At 43.9% G+C, this 17,831-nt stretch overlaps 1 protein-coding gene and 1 long non-coding RNA gene across 2 annotated transcripts in view; one reads left to right on the top strand and one right to left on the bottom strand.

The window, feature by feature from the left end:
* Positions 1–4,713: 4,713 nt before the first annotated feature.
* LOC138079316 (uncharacterized) lies at positions 4,714–6,556 on the bottom strand. Its single transcript, XR_011144838.1, has 3 exons — positions 6,368–6,556; positions 5,990–6,141; positions 4,714–5,221 (listed from the first exon to the last, which is right to left on the bottom strand). It is a non-coding gene; the product is annotated as an uncharacterized lncRNA (long non-coding RNA).
* A 9,411-nt stretch (positions 6,557–15,967) lies between these two features.
* CREBL2 (cAMP responsive element binding protein like 2) overlaps positions 15,968–17,831 on the top strand; it is a 29,530-nt gene continuing 27,666 nt past the window's right edge. Inside the window, exon 1 of the mRNA XM_068970706.1 lies at positions 15,968–16,184. Coding sequence (XP_068826807.1) covers positions 16,170–16,184 — 15 coding nt within the window. The 5' untranslated portion in view covers positions 15,968–16,169. The remainder of the gene's footprint in view (positions 16,185–17,831) is intronic.

Below are 17,831 nucleotides of genomic sequence, written 5' to 3'. Positions count from 1 at the left end.
GAGAACAGGGTGGAGGTTCCTCAAAAAATTAAGAATAGAGTTGCCATATGATCCAGCAATCCCATTCCTGGGCATGCACCCAGACAAAACTATAATTGAAAAAGATACATTCGAAAATGTACCCCTATGTTCATCACAGCACTGTTTACAATGGCCAAGACATGGAAGCAACCTAAATGTCCATTGACAGATGAGTGGATAAAGAAGATGTGGTGCATATACAATGAAATCTCACTCACCCATCAAAAAGAGTGAAATAATGCCATTTGCAGCAATACGGATGGCCCTAGCACTTATCATACTAAGTGAAGTATGTCAAAAAAAGAAAGACAAATACCCCATCAGTTCAGTTCAGTTTAGTTGCTCAGTAGTGTCCGACTCTTTGTGACCCCATGAATTGCAGCACGCCAGGCCTCTCTGTCCGTCACCAACTCCCGGAGTTCACTCAAACTCACATCCATTGAGTCGGTGATGCCATCCAGCCATCTCATCCTCTGTCGTCCCCTTTTCCTCCTGCCCCCAATCCCTCCCAGCATCAGAGTCTTTTCCAGTGAGTCAACTCTCTTCGCATGAGGTGGCCAAAGTACTGGAGTTTCAGCTTTAGCATCATTCCTTCCAAAGAACACCCAGGACTGATCTCCTTTAGAATGGACTGGTTGGATCTCCTTGCAGTCCAGGGGACTCTCAAGAGTCTTCTCCAACACCACAGTTCAAAAGCATCAATTCTTCAGCTGTCAGCCTTCTTCACAGTCCAACTCTCACATCCATACATGACCACAGGAAAAACCATAGCCTTGACTAGATGGACCTTTGTTGGCAAAGCAATGTCTCTGCTTTTGAATATGCTATCTAGGTTGATCATAACTTTCCTTCCAAGGAGTAAGCGTCTCTTAATTTCATGGCTGCAATCACCATCTGCAGTGATTTTGGAGCCCCCCAAAATTAAGTCTGACATTGTTTCCACTGTTTCCCCATCTGTTTGCCATGAAGGGATGGGACCAGATGCCATGATCTTCGTTTTCTGAATGTCGAGCTTTAAGCCAACTTTTTCATTCTCCTCTTTCCCTTTCATCAAGAGGCTTTTTAGTTCCTCTTCACTTTCTGCCATAAAGGTGGTGTCATCTGCATATCTGAGGTTATTGATATTTCTCCTGGCAAACTTGATTCCAGCTTGTGTTTCTTCTAGCCCAGCGTTTCTCATGATGTACTCTGCATATAAGTTAAATAAGCAGGGTGACAATATACAGCCTTGCTGTACTCATTTTCCTATTTGGAACCAGTCTGTTGTTCCATGTCCAGTTCCAACTGTTACTTCCTGACCTGCATACAGGTTTCTCAAGAGGCAGGTCAGGTGGTCTGGTATTCCCATCTCTTTTAGAAGTTTCCACAAATACCCCATGGTACCACTTAAATGTGAAGTCTAAAACACAATACAAATCAACATATTGTGAAACAAAAACAGACTCACAGATATAGAGAATAGACTTGTGGTCACCGAGGAGGAGAGGAGGAGGGGAGGGAAGGATTGGGAGCTTGGGATTAGCAGAGGCAAACTACTACATACAGGATGAAAAACGACATGGCCCTACTATATAACACAGGGCACTGTACTCAATGTCCTGTGACAAATCACAATGGAAAAGAACATGAAAAAGAAGATATAGTACAGAAAAAATTAACACAATATTGTAAAACTGTACTTCAACAAAAAACTTTTTTAAAAAGGATGAGAATAGAGTGATGAAAGGAAGTTAGTGCTGTTCGTTTTTAAATTCTTTGATTTTATTTTTTATTTTTCTAGAGCAACTTTAGGTGTATAACTTGAAGGGAGATACAGACTTCCCATTTATTACCACGCCACACATGCATAGCCTCCCATTATCCACACTGCTCACTGTAATGGTTCTTTCTCTTTTTTCAACCAGGAATGAACCTACCTTGACGCACCACAATCACTCAACATCCATACTTTACCAAGGGTTCCCTCTTGGTGGGGCACATCATACGAGTTTGGACAAATATATAATGACATACAGCCATAATAATAATATCATATAGAATACTTTTACTGCCTTAAAGCCACTAGATTTTTTTAAAATGCATTCTAAACCACATCAATGAACAGTACAGTGCTGAAATAGGCAGGTCAATGGAAAAAGGTAGACAGTCCAGATATGAACCCATGTGCAAATGAAATAACTTTTATGATAAAGGGAGCATTCCAAATGAGTAGGGAAGATATTCAATAATCACCATTGGGATAAGTGGTCAGTCTTTTAGAAAAATAATAAAAGCAGAGCTCCATTTTTCTCTGTACATCAAAAATAAATCCAAGGTGGAGAAAAGGTTTAAATATAAAAGTGAAATTGCAAAAAGTACGAGAATAAAACAATGAATTTTTGTATAATCTTGTCACGGAGAAAGCTTTTCCTAACTATGACATAAAATCTAGAAGTCATAAAGAAACGATTACTAAATGTGACTACTGAAAAATGGAATTAAAAATACAACCTACAAAGTCAAAGGCAACAATCTGGGCAAAAAAATGATTAGCATATATGACATCAGCAATAATTTCTTGAATATACATATAGAGTTTTTAGAAATCTGAAGAAAAAGACCAACCACCTATAAAAGAATATGAACTGGAAGTTCAGAAAACAAAATATGAAAGCCCCACCACATACACAAAGAATATCCAATCTCACTGCTAATTCAGTAAGTGCAAATTAAGGGATCACCAAGATACCAATTTTTAGTACCTTGAGTTGGCAAAACTTTAAAAGTGTGATAACAAACCATGTTGTGTGGTGAGGAAACATACACGAAATGGAAATTTCTGGTGGAAATAAATGGTTTGTAACTCTTTCTGAGGAAACCTTGTCAGTAACCTGCCAAAATTCAAGGGTTTATGTACTTAACCTAGAGCTTCTTCTTCTAGGAATCTGTCCCACAGACAAGAGTCACACGAGAACAGAAAGATGTATAATCAAAGTTGTGCATTTTTTTTTTTTATTGTTTAGCTAGTAAAAATAAAGAGTAAAACAAAAAGTAGATTCTGAAAGAAAGGAAAGAAAACCAAGACTGAAGGAAGGAGAGAGTTCCACATACAATGACAACGGAATCATGCCCAGTACAGGCTGTTAATTGAAAAATGTGCAAACAGTGTAATTTAGTACCATCTATGTAAAAATGAGAGGGAGGTACTTTTACTCTTTGTAGTGTGTTCAACATTTCTGGAAGGCTGGACGGTGGTTAACTCTAGAAAGTGTGTCTGGAAATTTTACTTTTTACCTTACAATCTTCTTTGCTGTTGGGATATTTTAACCATGGGCAAATACTAATTTTGAAATAAAAAGCTCCTTTTTTTTTTTTAACTTTTACAAATGAAAAAGAGAAATTCCATCTGTTTAAGGAAAGTTTCTGTGGACAACACAGAGTTTTAGTTTTTCACCTCTCTTAAATAATTTATTTTCAACTCTATTGAATAAATGAAAGATTCTAAATTCAGCTTCTCTGTCTAGCATTCTCTCTATCTGCCCATCCATTTCTTCCTGGAGATATACATCTGGTGTAATACATATATTACAAGTATGACACAATATAATAAAATATTATAAAATAGGAACTTTCCTGGTGGTCCAGTAGCTAAGACTCTGAATTTCCAGTGCAGGGGACACAAATTTGATCTAACTGGGAAGGGAACTAGATCCTACATGCCACAACTAAGAGTTTCCAAGCCGCAACTAAATATCCCTCATGCCACAACAAAGATCAAAGATCTTGTGTGCAGCAAGTAAAACCTGGTCCAGCCAAATAAATCAATATTAAAAAAAAAAAAAAAGTGTGGGGGTGGCTCAGTGGTAAAGAATCTGCCTGCCAATGCAGGAGACATGAGTTAGATTCCTGATCTGGGAAGATCCCACAGGCTGCGGCGCAACGAAGCCCACGAACCACAACTACTGAGCCTGTGCTCTAGAGCCCGGAAACTGCAGCCACTGCAGCCCATGGGCCTGGAGCCCGTGCTCCACCAGAGAAGCCGCTGGAATGAAGAGCCCGTGCACTACGGCGAAGAACGGTCCCCACTCACTACAACTAGGGAGAAGCCTGCACAGCAACAAAGACTCAGCACAGCCAAAGTAAATAAAATTACTTTTTTTTAATATCATAAAATGACAGATACTGAGGAGCTGCCAGCTGCATGTGAAACAGTCAGTTCCCCCCATATTTGTCATTCTCCTGCTTCAACTCTCAGCAGCTCCTGTGCTAAATTGCTTTAGTCTTTGTGACCCCATGGACTGTAGCCCGCCAGGCTCCTCTGTCCGTGGGATTCTCCAGGCGAGAGTACTGGAGTGGGTTGCCATGCCCTCCCCCAGGGGATCTTCCCCACCAGTCTCCTATGTCTCTGGCACTGGCAGGCAGCTTCTTTACCACTAGCACTTCCCTGGTGGCTCAGACGGTAAAGCATCTGCCTGCGATGTGGGAGACCTGGGTTCAAACCCTGGGTCAGGAAGGTCTCCTGGAGAAGGCAATGGCACCCCACTCCAGTACTCTTGGCTGGAAAATCCCATGGACGGAGGAGCCTGGTGGGCTACAGTCCATGGGGTCACAAAGAGCTGGACGCGACTGAGCGACTTCACTTTCTTTATCACTAGCGCCACCTGGGAAGCCCAAAGGCTCCCAAGCACCTTCAAATTAAGTCCCTACTCCCAAGCTAGACATTCAATGTGCTTCATCATCCAGTATACATTTGGCCCGAGCTCTTGACACTGCTCTTCCCAGCTCCTGAGAAGCCTGAATTATACTCACACCAAATTATGCGTGGGTTCCCCATTGTAATTCCACACCACAATGCCTTTGAAAATGTATCTTTTCTTGCTTTATACTCATCCTTTGAGACTTGGCTCAGAAATGAGCTCTTCAGGAAAGACACACCCTAGATCCCCTCTACATTTTATGTGTGCCTTTAGGATCACACTTAACACACTATCCTGCAGATATGTAGAGAATCCCTCGTCAGCGTGTAAGCCTCGTGAATCTTGGTGTGTCTAGCATACAGCACAAGGCCTGATGAGAAGGAGTTGCTCGATGTGTTTTTAAATGAAAGGATGGATTTATAAAACATGGATGGTCCAGTGGTTAAGACTTTAACCTTCCAATGCAGGGGATACGGGTGTGACCCCTGGTCAGGGAGCTAAGATTCCACATGCCAAAAGAAACGCTGAAATATAAAACAGAAGCAGTATTTTAACAAATTCAGTAAAGACTTTAAAAAATAAAATGCCTTAAAAAAATAAATCAGTTATCCTCTGGATACATTCTGCATCTCCCTTGGGTTCCAGCTCCTCCCTACCTCAGTTCCAGTGCGACAGGCCTCCCCAAGGCATTATAGTGCGGTTCCCATAACAATGAGTAGAGTGTCAACCATGCTGCCAGTGCATCTTATGTAGGGAAAGGGTCACCTAAAAATGCACCAAGTCAACCTGTATGTATCATTTCCCTAGAGAAGGAAATGGCAACCCACTCCAGTATTCTTGCCTGGAAAATCCCATGGACAGAGGAACCTGGTGGGCTGTAGTTCGTGGGGTCACAGAGTTGGATACCACCGAGCACATGTATCATTTAAATCTTGACAGTGTACCCCTAGGCAGATGCCTGAATTTTTCTTCCTTCCCATAGTTAGCCTCTCTCCAAACAAGCTCAGATAGCAACCTGCTTTGTTTGGCAAATTGATGAATGGGGACGTGATTCAATACGCCCGGTTGTATGACATAGCCAGTAGCATTGCCATTTTGTTTATGAGGTGTTGGATAAAAATACTCAGGAATTTACTTCCAGTGGAGGGACCACCTGTTAGCTGGAAACATTCAAGAGGGAAATCTGGGCAGGCAGCTCCGTTATGAAGTTCCATCACCAGCCTCATCTCCCCTCCCTACTCCCAACCCTGCCCCCAACAAACTGCCTCTTCAAAGCATGGCAACGTGGGTACCTTAGCCCTTTGACTGCCTGAGCTGTTCTGCCAGCACCTGGAGAGATGCCCAGTTAGCTCTTCCCCAACCTGAAGGAGGGCAGAGCTGGACTGGGTGTCAAGCGTTGCTTCGGTGGCCAGGAGAGAAGTGGATCTTGATGAAGGGGTAGAAACTAGGGAGAAAAGAAGTGTGAGAGAAGGGATGGGAGGTGGGGAGGAAACACAACTGTTGGGCAGAAAACTCGGCCAGTGCAGCCAGGACCACTCCCACCTTACCTCCAGGCCTCTGTGGTAGATATGCGGGAGGGCTGGGAGGCTAGGGGTTACTACGAAGGAGGTGTGACCCTGTCTGGGAGCTGTGACCGGGCAGGAACGGAGCTGCCTGTATTTGAGTCTTACCTGCCGCAGCCAGAACAGAGCTGATCAACAGACACCTTCCAAGCTGAGCAGGAAAGGAGGCAATCGGAGGGCAACACAGCAGAAGGTCTGGAGTTTTCCAAGACAAAACAAACCGGAGACAATCCTTCAGGTGTAGGGAAAGGATAACTCCTTCTCAGGACTCCATGTCTGAAAACATGAAACAGCAAGAACAGAACACCAGGCAGGAACCATGTGAGAAAGGGGAAAGGGTGAGGCACAGAGGAGAGGGTCAGAGTCCACGCTGAGGCCAGAGGCGCCAGACATTGCGGCAAAGGACGGACGTTCCGTGCACAACCCCTGATGGCGTGTGCGTCTGCCTGGGCGAGGCCATCTTGCTGGCCTCGCTGGCAGCCTGGTCTGAGGAAGGCAGCGTCACTTAGGACAAAAATTACTTTCTCTTCTCCTGTAGAGAAACATCTATAGAGGAGAGAGCTGAAATGTACAGTAAATCTGTAAAATCTGAAACGACCTGTATGGACTACTGGTGACGAGTGGAAGGAGGGGGCTGCTGTTCATGCCTTGACTCTCGTCACTGTGAGAGCATCAGGAGGGTCAGGAGAGGGGCAGCACCAAATTTTAAGATTCTTACATGCCTACATTGCACTCGATCTTCATTTTGTGTTTGTGGTTTTTTTGTTTTGTTTTGGCTGTGCCATGTGGCATGCTGGACCTTGGTTCCCCAGGATCGAACCTGTGTCCCTTGCATTGGGAGCGAGGAGTCTTAACCACTGGACCGCCAGGGAAGTTCCTATACCACACTCTAAAATGAGTCCTGTAACAAAATTAGCCAGTCATGCAACCAATGGTATGACTCAAGCCCAGAAACAGTGAAGGCAGAATCACCATGGGTTTTGTTTTTTGGTTTTTTTTTTTTTTTCACAAAATAAGGATCAAAGGATGTCCTTTGAAATTTGAGATATACTTACAGTACATATTTTAAAAGAATTATTTCACACAGCAAGCAGAAAAAAAGGCTTTAATGACTCAGACATATTTATGAATGACAGAGATAGAAATGGCTACTCAGCAGAATGATGCTAATTTTTAAGGACAGTCATTCTATTCTACCAAAGGACTGCAGCTGGGTGACAGGAACACCATTAGCACGTCAGTCAGCTTCCATGTGGCAATCCTTTAATTCCTCTGAGACAAATTTCATGAAAATAGTTTTGGAAACAAAGTGGTATTACTACTACTACTATTTTATATGTATATTTAAAATATTTTATTTTTATTTTCTTGGTTATATTTATTTTTATTGAATTATTTGGCTGCACTGGGTCTTAGCTGTGACATGTGAACTCTTTATTTGCAGCATGTGGGATCTAGTTCCCTGACCAGGGACTGGAATCTGTGCCCCTTGCTTTGGGAGCTTGGAGTCTTAGCCACTGGACCACCAGGGAAGTCCCCTAATATTCTCACTAAATTAGGTGCTGTCCCATTCAAGTAACACTGCATTGACCAGAGAAAATTGACATTAACCATATTCAGGCTAACATGTTTTTGGAAACAACCTTATGCACAAGTGAAAAGGTTTAAAGGCAAATCCTGGAATGGAAGACTTCTTGTGTAGATAAGGAAGGCTTTAAAGGAATTGAAAATATGCTGTAAAAAATTCTTAAACATGTAAACGAGTCAAAAATAAATGAAGATGCATGATGCTAAGTTGCTTCAGTCCTGTCTGACTCTTTGGGACCCCATGGGCTGTAGCCCACCAGACTCCTCTGTCCATGGGATTCTCCAGGCAAGAACACTGGAGTGGGTTGCCATGCCCTCCTCCAGGGGATCTTCCTGACCCAGGGATCAAACCTGCATCTCTTGTGTCTCCTGCATTGGCAGGCGTGTTCTTTACCACTACTGCCACCTGGGAAGCCCAAAGGAAGATATGTGATACCAAATAGAAAAATTACAATATCTGTAATGTTAGGAGAAATGATAGAAAGAGTCAAAGGTATTTACTTCCAGCAGTAGATAATACTGAGAGACAGGAAATATTAATACTTAAATCCTCATAAATAGTTTGTGGCTTTTAAAAACATCTGGAGGGCCATAAGTAAGTCTGGAGGCTTCCCTCGTGGTCCAGCGTGCAATACAAGGGACACTGGGTTGATCACTTGTCGGGGACGATCCCACGTGCTGCGGGGCAACAGAGCTCGTGTGCCACAGCTACTGAGCCCTCGCTATAGAGCCTGTGCTCTACGAGAGAAGCCAGCGAAATGAGAAGCTCACACACTACAGAGGAACCCCTGCTCGCTAGAGAAAGCCCGCACGCAGCAAGGAAGAGCCAGCACAGCCAAAAAGAAACGAATTATTTTGAAATTCTATTTTTTTTTAAAGTAAGTCTGATAGGGCCTCAGGGGTAAATCTGATTGCTTTTTTTTCCTCTCTCTCTCTCTCTTAGAAATGGAGAAAACTGAAGCAAAATTTGGAAAAGTCTCTTTGTAAAATAAGAGATGGGTCCCCTGCTGTCCTTCTGAAGTCACAGGTACCAAAACCAAGCTTCCTCCTGGATTAGCCAGGATTCCAATCTTTTGTTCCTTAAAAATGCAAGACCTGGAAGAGGAGCCCTGTCAGGTTTCCATTCAGCAAACAACTCAGGGTTTACTAAAACTTACACTGGAAACAACCTCAAAAGCGAACTTTGATGGAGGGTGTTTTTTTTTTTTTTAAAGTTTCTAAGCAAAAATGCAGGCTGAGTTTTTTTGTTTTGTTTTTTACTTACTCTATCACAAGTGCCATGGTAAGTTTAAGCATCTTCAGGTTTGAATCCGTAGAATAAAATGTGCTTGTCCTATGTGTGTCTGTTGGGTAAATCCTCAGATTTGTGAAAGAAGGTACCTGGTCATTAACTGTTGGCTCTTCATCTGTCTCTGTCCTAACCTCCACAGGCATCCAGGGTCTACTTGGCTGCTCTTTCAAAGCTCAAAGCCATAGCACAGCAATCAGATCTACCCAGATCTCTCCCCTTCTTACAACGCCTATCCTTCAAAACTGTATACATATTCCTCTTTTCTCCCAAACCTAAACCTAATTGTTAGGTAGCAAGTATGAGACCAAAAAAAAAAAAAAGCAGCTGCAGCATATTCATACTAAAGTGTCAATGACTAATAGTGATGCTTAGCAAGTCATCTCTTAGAAGGGGTAGCTTAGTCTTAAAGAGCTGTTTATTGGCCAAATAAGTATATTTTCCATTTTTTTCTGCAAACATGGGCACACTTTATTCTTTCCTGCCTGAGAGTTTTATAAGACTTAGTTATTTTCAGTAGAAACGGTAGTTGGGACGATACTGAGAAAAGCTCTTGAGTTGGAGGTGACAGTTTCAGTACGTTGGTGAAGGGGAAGAGGTAAGGCAAAGTTTGAGCAGGGAAGGTTTTGGTTCCTTGAGCTTCATTTTCTCTTCCTTATTTTTATGCTGATCAGAGCTTTTTTTCTTTCCTCATCAACAGACTTTTTAGTCCTTCTTGGCCGTATTTCTTCTGCTCCTGCTAACAAGCTAGAAGCTGAATTATGTACTCATTCTGAAAATGTTCCTTTAGGCTCTTTCTTCTGGACTTTCTAGCCAGTGAAGAGAGTAAGTAGGTACTGTGCTGTATGCAAATGTAGGCATATTTGTCCGTGTGGGCAAAAGGGAGGGGGGCATTTCGCAAAATGCCTTTAGAACAAAACCAAACTTTTGAGATGGAATATTTTATAGCTTCATGACAATAAAGTCAAACTTTTCAGAAACAAAAAGCACAGAGGAATACTTATCTATAAAATACATTGGGGAAAAAGAAAACCACACACCAAACAAAACAGAGGACTAATACTTCAACAGTGAGTTCACCTCAAGCATTTCATGAATTTCACATGAACCACCCACTTTTTCTCTGTACCTCTGAAGAGTACCATATCAGCGGCAATAACACTCTGTTGTTCTAGTGCCAGATTTACATATCAACGTAGCCATGGCATTCCTGAGGGCAGAATATTGCACTGTTACCCTTGTTTGTGGTTTCTAAATAAGGTTAATTTTTGTTCCTTTACGCTCCTCACTTAATCTCATGCCACCCCCTGCCTCTCTTCAATCAGTGGTTTGTTTTTTTTTTTCTTTGAATAGTTTTCCTCCTTTTCTTTCTGGGTCTCTGTATCATATTTGAGACTATCCACAAATTCACCATATAACTCTGCTGCGTTTTGAAAATCTTGATCACTCAGCCACAGACAAACAACTCTTTGAAAAGACAGGCCAGGGACAGAGAAGTAATGACGGGTCACTTCTGGGGTGACTCCAGGATACCTACTTCCCCAAATGTATGGTGTGTGTTAAGGTGGGTCAGAGGTTACCGTTGTAGATTTCACAGCCACCTTTGCTTCTTTCTGGGCAGGTTTTGGTGTTCATTATTACTATTTCTAGATTGGAAATGGGTCTAGCACCAATTTGCATGCCAGAATTGAATCAACCAATTTTTATTTCCATTGACTGTTAGGAAAGGGCTGGAGAATTTTTAAATTCTTAGACTCACGTGTCAAGCTTAATGGAAAGCCAGTTGGAGGCCAACAAGCTATTTTAATGAGCTTCCTTTCTCTCTGACGTTCCCCAGGGGCTATGTGCCAAGCAGGCCTATGTGGCCCAGGGAGTAACAAGATCATCTTGACTCTGTTTGGACACCTGTGCCAAGCAGTAATGGGAACAGGAGAAAGAGAGAGATGAGGGCATGGAAGGCATGCAGATCGAGTGGGAGTGGGTGTGTGCCATGGTGCTTAGGAATTCACTACAAGGAACTCCCCAGAAGCAACAGAGAAGATACGCCACAGGCCATCAGTGCCTCTATGTGGATTGTCTGATGGGCCTCCCTGATGGCTCAGATAGTAACGAATCCGCTTGCAATGCAGGAGACCTAGGTGTGATCCCTGGGTTGGGAAGATCCCTTGGAGAACCCACTCCAGTATTCTAGCCTGGAAAATTCCATGGACTACAGTCCATGGAGTCGCAAAGAGTCGGACATGACTGAGTGACTTTCACTTTCACTTTTCTGAGAGTATATGAAAAGGCGTTGCAGTGTATGTGTGCTGGGGAGGGAGGGATGGGGAGGACAGGGAGGAGAAAATTGTATACATGTTTTAAAGGAACTGCATGCTAAACAGGTTCCCTTTGAGAAGGCAATATAGGACAAAAAGATTGCAAAGCATGGATACAAAATATGCCCAGGACCCTGAGATTAGAGTCTTCATCTAAGCTTCCTCCCACTCCTTAAAAAAATAAAAAGTGTTTGGTTCACTTTTCCTTTCCTCTGAATCAGCCTAATGCTTGGCTCTCCCTACCCACCCTGAACAACTTAACACAGAGACATTAAACTTGGTCTGTACCGTTCAGTGATTGTTCCTAGTCTCCTGTGTGTGTGTGACTTTCTCCTTCCTGGATTATAGACTCCTTGAGGATTAAAATGTACAGAAGCAAATAATTTCTTTTGTCCTTCCTCACTTTTTGTTACAAATTCTGGGTATTTCTCAGCAAATGATTAACATTGTAACACAGCACTCCTTCATAACATTTTATTCCCTTTGATGTTCAGTCGCTCAGTAATGTCCAACTCTTTGCGACCCCATGGACTGCAGCATGCCAGGCTTCCCTGTCCCTTACCATCTCCCAGAGTTTGCCCACGTTCATGTCCACTGAATCAGTGATGCCATCCAACCATCTCATCCTCTGTCGCCCTCTTCTGCCTTCAGTCTTTCCTAGCATCAGGGTCTCTTCCAAATGAGTTGGCTGCTCACATTAGGTGGCCAAAGTACTATTCTCTTTACCAAGTCTTATCTTATGATACAATTCAGAGTTTTTTTTTTAAGATATTTTTTGATGTGGACCTTTTTTTTTCATCTTTATTTTTTTTTTTATTTTAAACTGAAGGATAATTACAGTATTGTGTTGGTTTCTGCCATACATTAATACAGATCAGCCATAGGTATACACGTCCGCTCTCTCTTGAGCCTCCTCCCACCTCCAACCCTATCCCACATTTCTAGGTTGTTACAGAGCCCCAGTTTGAGTTCCCTGCATGCTAAGTCGCCTCAGTTGTGTTCGACTCTTTGTGACCCCATGAACTGTAGTTCACCAGGCTACAGACTCTGTCCACGGAATTCTCCAGCCAAAAATACTGGAGTGGGCTGCCATTTCCTTCTCCATGAGTTCCCTGAGTCATACAGCAAATTCCCGATGTGGACCACTGTTACTGAATTTATTACAATATTGCTCCTGTTTCAAGTTCTGGTGTTTTGGGCCTCAAGGCATGTGGGATCCTAGCTTCCCAAAGGATTGAACCACATCCCCTGCATTGGAAGGTGCAGTCTTAACCACTGGAGTGCCAGGGAAGTCTCCTGAGATTTGTTTTTATAAATTAAGTTTTTAGTAAATAATTTAACATATTTCCACACTTTCTAAAGTGTGTTTATAGATTTTAAAAATTTAAAGTCCTATTCTAACTGTGTAATATTTCAAACATACAGAAATATGAAGGAAACAATAGACCATACCTCCACCAAGAGATTTCATATATTTGTTCCATCTCTTTAAAAGCTGTATCTGGGGACTTCCCTGGTGGTCCAATGGCTAGGACTCCACGCTCCCAATGCAGGGAGCCCAGGTTCAATCCCTGGTTGGGGAAATAGATCCCACATACTGCAACTAAGACCTGGCACAGCCAAAAAAAAAAGAAAAAGTTAAATATTCAACTAACCACCCCAAGACCTTCTCCATCTAGTTCCTCTCTCCCTCCCTAGAGAATCTCCCTCCCTCTTCTGAATCTGGTGTACACACTACTTCCCTGGGAGTGTTCAAATTTCCACTACCTGGCTCAAAAGGTCTTTAGTCCTCCTTCCTGAGGGGCTGGCGATTGTCAGCAGGGATGCAGGGAGCGTGACAAAGGACTAATCTGGAAGAATGGCAGCTCCATTCCAAAAAGAGGGCTCAGCAGGGCAAGGGGGTAGCTGGGGACGACTGAGGCCTTACTGGGCACTGAAGAGGAGGCTAGAAGGAGGCGCAAAGGGACTCAGACCAAAGGGGTAGTAGATGAGGGAAGAGGAGGAGAACCTGCAGGAGCACAGACTTGCACTCCCCGAACTGTCAGAGAGGGTGTGGCTGGAGTCTCTACCTGGAATATGGTCTGCAGGTGACAGACGACCCCCGGCTGGGCAGACCTCACCTCATAAGCCCATGGACTGCAGCATGCCAAGCAACCCCATGTCATGACCTGTTAGGTGGCATTTACCTTTGAGGAACTGACCTGCTTTGGTTCCTCTGAAGCATTACATAGATTTGATGGAGATGATTCTGCTTTTCTATTTTTATTCTTCCTCAATTTGAAGTTGTTGGATAAAATAGAAGACACTTTCTCATAGACTTAGAGACAGAACTTGTGGTTACGGTGGGTGGGGGCAGGGGGGGATAGTTAGGGAGCTGGGGGTGGACATGTACACACTGCTTTATTTAAAGTGGATAACAACAAAGACCTGCTGTAGAACACAGGGAACTCTGCTCAGTGTTATGTGGCAGCCTGGATGGGAGGGGAGTGTGGAAGAGAATGGACACACGTATATGTACGGCTGCGTCCCTTTGCTGTGCATCTGAAACTAGTTCACATCACTGTTAATCGGCTATACTCCAATACAAAAGAAAAAGTTAAAAAAAAAGACACCCAGTTGAGTCTGACTTTCAGATAAGCAAAGAATACTTTTTTAAAGTAAAAGTGTGTCTCAAATATTGCATGGTCATACTTATACTAAACAGGTATTTATCTGAAATTCAGATGTGAGTGTCCTGTATATTTATTGCTAAATTTGGTAACTCTACCTCAATTTGAATACAGGAAAGACTTGGCAAAGCACTTAGTACGAGTCTAAAGAGAGAGTCAAAGGACTCTTCAGAACATTAATGAAGGCACCATTTTTGTCAAGTTCTCAATGGCCTAACACCGTTCAAAACAAGCCCACTGACTTTACTAAAAGTGGACAACGCCAAAACATACCTCCTTATTTATTATTGAGATGAAATTCTCATACCATGATATTCACTTAAAGTATACAATTCAATAGTTTTTAGTATGGTCAGAGTTGTGCTGCTGTTGCTGCTGCTAAGTCGCTTCAGTTGTGTCAGACTCTGTGCGACCCCATAGACGGCAGCCCACCAGGCTCCCCCGTCCCTGGGATTCTCCAGGCAAGAACACTGGAGTGGGTTGCCATTTCCTTCTCCAATGCGTGAAAGTGAAGTCGCCCAGTCGTGTCAGACTCTTCGCGACCCCACGGACTGCAGCCTACCAGGCTTCTCCATCCATGGGAGTTTCCAGGCAAGAGTATTGGAGTGGGGTGCCATTGTCTTCTCCGAGTTGTGCAGCTATCACTAACTCAATTTTAGAACAGTTTCACCACCTCAAAAGAAACCCAATACCCATCAATACGCCCCATTCCTGGCCTCCACCCCCCACTTCCACCCAACCTCAGCCCCTGCCAACCACTCACCAACTTTTTGTTTTTTTTAAAGGTGCCCATTCTGAACAGTTCATTTAAATGGAATCCACCATATCCGATCTTTTGTGTCTTCTTTTACTCTTAAGTGTATTTTCAAGGCTCATCCACATTGCAGCAGGTATCAGAACCTCATTCATCATGAATAATATTCCTTTTTATATAAATACCAGGATGGGTCTATCAGTTCATCCACTGTTGAACATTTGGGTTGTTTCCATTCGTTGACTACTATGAATAACCCTTCTAGGACTGAACATTACTGCACAAGTTTTTGTGGGGACAAACAGTGTAATTTCTGGTGGAATTTCTGGCCATATGGTTAGGGCTTCCCTGGTGGCTCAGAGGTTAAAGAGTCTGCTTCCAATGCGGGCGACCCGGGTTTGATCCCTGGGTTGGGAAGATACCCTGGAGAAGGAAATGGCAACCCACTCCAGTATTCTTGCCTGGAGAAGCCCATGGACTGAGGAGCCTGGTGGGCTGCAGTCCAGGGGGTCACAAAGAGTCGGACACGACTGAGTGACTTTACTTACTTATGGTCTAACACTGGGAGGAACTGTCAAATGGTTTCTAGAAGCATCTACGATTTCACATTCTTTGTTGTTTTTAGGGGGTGGGGGTGGGGTGTTGTTTCTGAATTTTTAAAATAAACAATCTTCATGATTTTCTCGGGGTCCATGAAGAGGGCCTACTCCCAGGGACCGTCCTCCAGGGTTGCCTCTGCCAGGCCCCAACGGTCCCCACCCCGTCCCCAGGCTGCTGGAAACCACCGACCCAAACGTCTCTGAGCGCGCACTGTGGGAAACCTAGCTTCAGCTCCGCCTCCTCGGCGCTCCCTGGCAGAAAAACGGACGCCGCCTTGCTGAGGCTCTGTGGACATTGTAGTTTCCTTTCCAGTCCACCGCGCAGAGACCTCGGTGAGGGAAACTACAATCCCCAGAATGCTACGGTGCTACGGCAGCCGAGCGGGCCAATCCCCGCGACGCGCTCCAGCCCACCCTCCGGTCCGGGCTGCTCTCCAGGGCGTCTGTAAACACAGCCAGAGCCTGTCATGGAGGGGGAGGAGGAGGGGGCGGCGGCAGCGAAGGGAGGCGTTCTGGGCCGCCTCCAGGGTCCGCTCTGCCATTCCTGAACTGGTCCCTCGTCCCCGTGACTGTGGCATCAGGGAACCGAACTGTTAGGCGAGAGGAGGCGGTCAGAACCATATCCCCTTCTTCCCCCGGGGCGGGGCCGGGCCGGACCAGGCCGGCTGAGCCGGGGGAGGGCCGGCCTGTCTGCCGAGATGGATGACAGTAAGGTAAGTCCTGGGTTTTGCACGCTCCGCTGCCGCCGCCGCCTGCTTGTCGCTAAGTGTCCGTCCCGCCGTTGAGCCCTGTAGTCCACCCAGCACCTAACAGACGTCTGCCTTAGACACCCCTGCGCCTCCAGCTATGACCCCAGGTATCCAGACAAGAATTGAGGGAACAGCGGGCTGCGTTCTTCCTACAAGGGCCCACTCCGGAAAGATCACACTCAGGGCGAGCTTGTTGGTCAGCTTTTCCAGCTGGTGCAGACCCTAGTGCTTCCGAGATAAGTGAAGAAACTACTGTGCTTTTTCTTTTTGCCTTCCGTTGCCCCCAACCAGCCTTTTTCCACATCGGAGACCTAAACTAGGGCACCCTGAACCGGCCCTGTTTCCCTAGACCATCCCCTTTTCTTCTCTCAGGCTCCCTTACTCAATGCCCCATTCATATAATCAGTTCACTCCCCCTCTGAGCTATTTTCCTGTGGTTGGTTGGAACACTCTGCTAATCTCCTGTTGCTATTCGTCCAAAGCCTGGAATCTAACCTCTAGAAAGCCTTCTTCAAGAAAAGAAGTGAATTCCTTCTTGTGACTCTATTCCCCTGGAATCCCTTATCCTGGTCACTTATCCCTGCGACGTTAAGATAACAAACAATATTCATTATTGGTTAATTCATACAGTTTGTTTATAACCTTCCTGTCTTTCCACGTTAGTGTCATCTGGTTATGTGTCATGAAGATAGTGATGCTCAGTTAATTGATCATCAGCTTATCGATGTTTTAGAATGTTTAGAAAGTTGGCCTTTTTTTTTTTTTTAAGGCATCAGACTCTAGAATTTGCCAGTTTTCAAAGCAGATACTCCTTCCCTCTGCTTTACTTTCCACCATTTCTGGCATGCTGCTTTTGAGAGCTTTTTCCTTTGGGTACCCTTTCCCCCTCCACCTAACCAGTAACACTTTGCTGCTATTAAGTTTTTGTTTCACACATCCTCAGAGAGGCTGAAAAAAATCTCCATCTTCTCTGTGCTGCTTGTGTTATTCTCCATTATCTCCTCTTCCTATTCCCGTGGGAGGCTCTGAGAAAAGTGACAGAAGGGACAGCCCAGGGCACTGCTCTGGAAGTAGGACTCACCTCTAGGAACTTTTACTTGGAAAGGGGTAAAGCCCTCCTAATAGGAAGTGGGATTTCCAAGTAAGAAGGAGTTCTGCAACTTTTCTAGAAAAATCAGAAGATAATTTTCCATAACAGTCTTTGCTAGCTTGATCTTTCAGTGTCAATTTTGAAATTAAATCTGAATACTGTATCCGTTGTCTTTCCTAGATACGGCTGGCTGGGAAAGGATGCCAAATTAACATAGTCTTTAGTCTCCTTGGTTGGAGACTCTCATGGTATATTCTACAGAACTTTTGGTTGTTTCTTTTTCAAACCTTTGAAATATTTAATAACTTTCTCAAAGTCTTCAGTAATCTCAAATAAATTCAAGAAAAAAAAAACATAGGATTTTGAGTTATTTTACCTGCCTATGAAATCACATAGAACTTATTTCTAAAACAAGCAAGCTGTAGTGGTGGGTATGGTGTTATGGTTTTGCCTAAAAGAGTGAGGTTAAATTTTGTAAGTAGACTATTCATAACTATTCACAAGTAACTTCTTAGATGGAT

The sequence above is a fragment of the Capricornis sumatraensis genome, chromosome 4, assembly GCF_032405125.1.
Source record: "Capricornis sumatraensis isolate serow.1 chromosome 4, serow.2, whole genome shotgun sequence".
NCBI lineage: Eukaryota > Metazoa > Chordata > Mammalia > Artiodactyla > Bovidae > Capricornis > Capricornis sumatraensis.
This window is presented reverse-complemented; position numbering and strand designations above follow the sequence as displayed.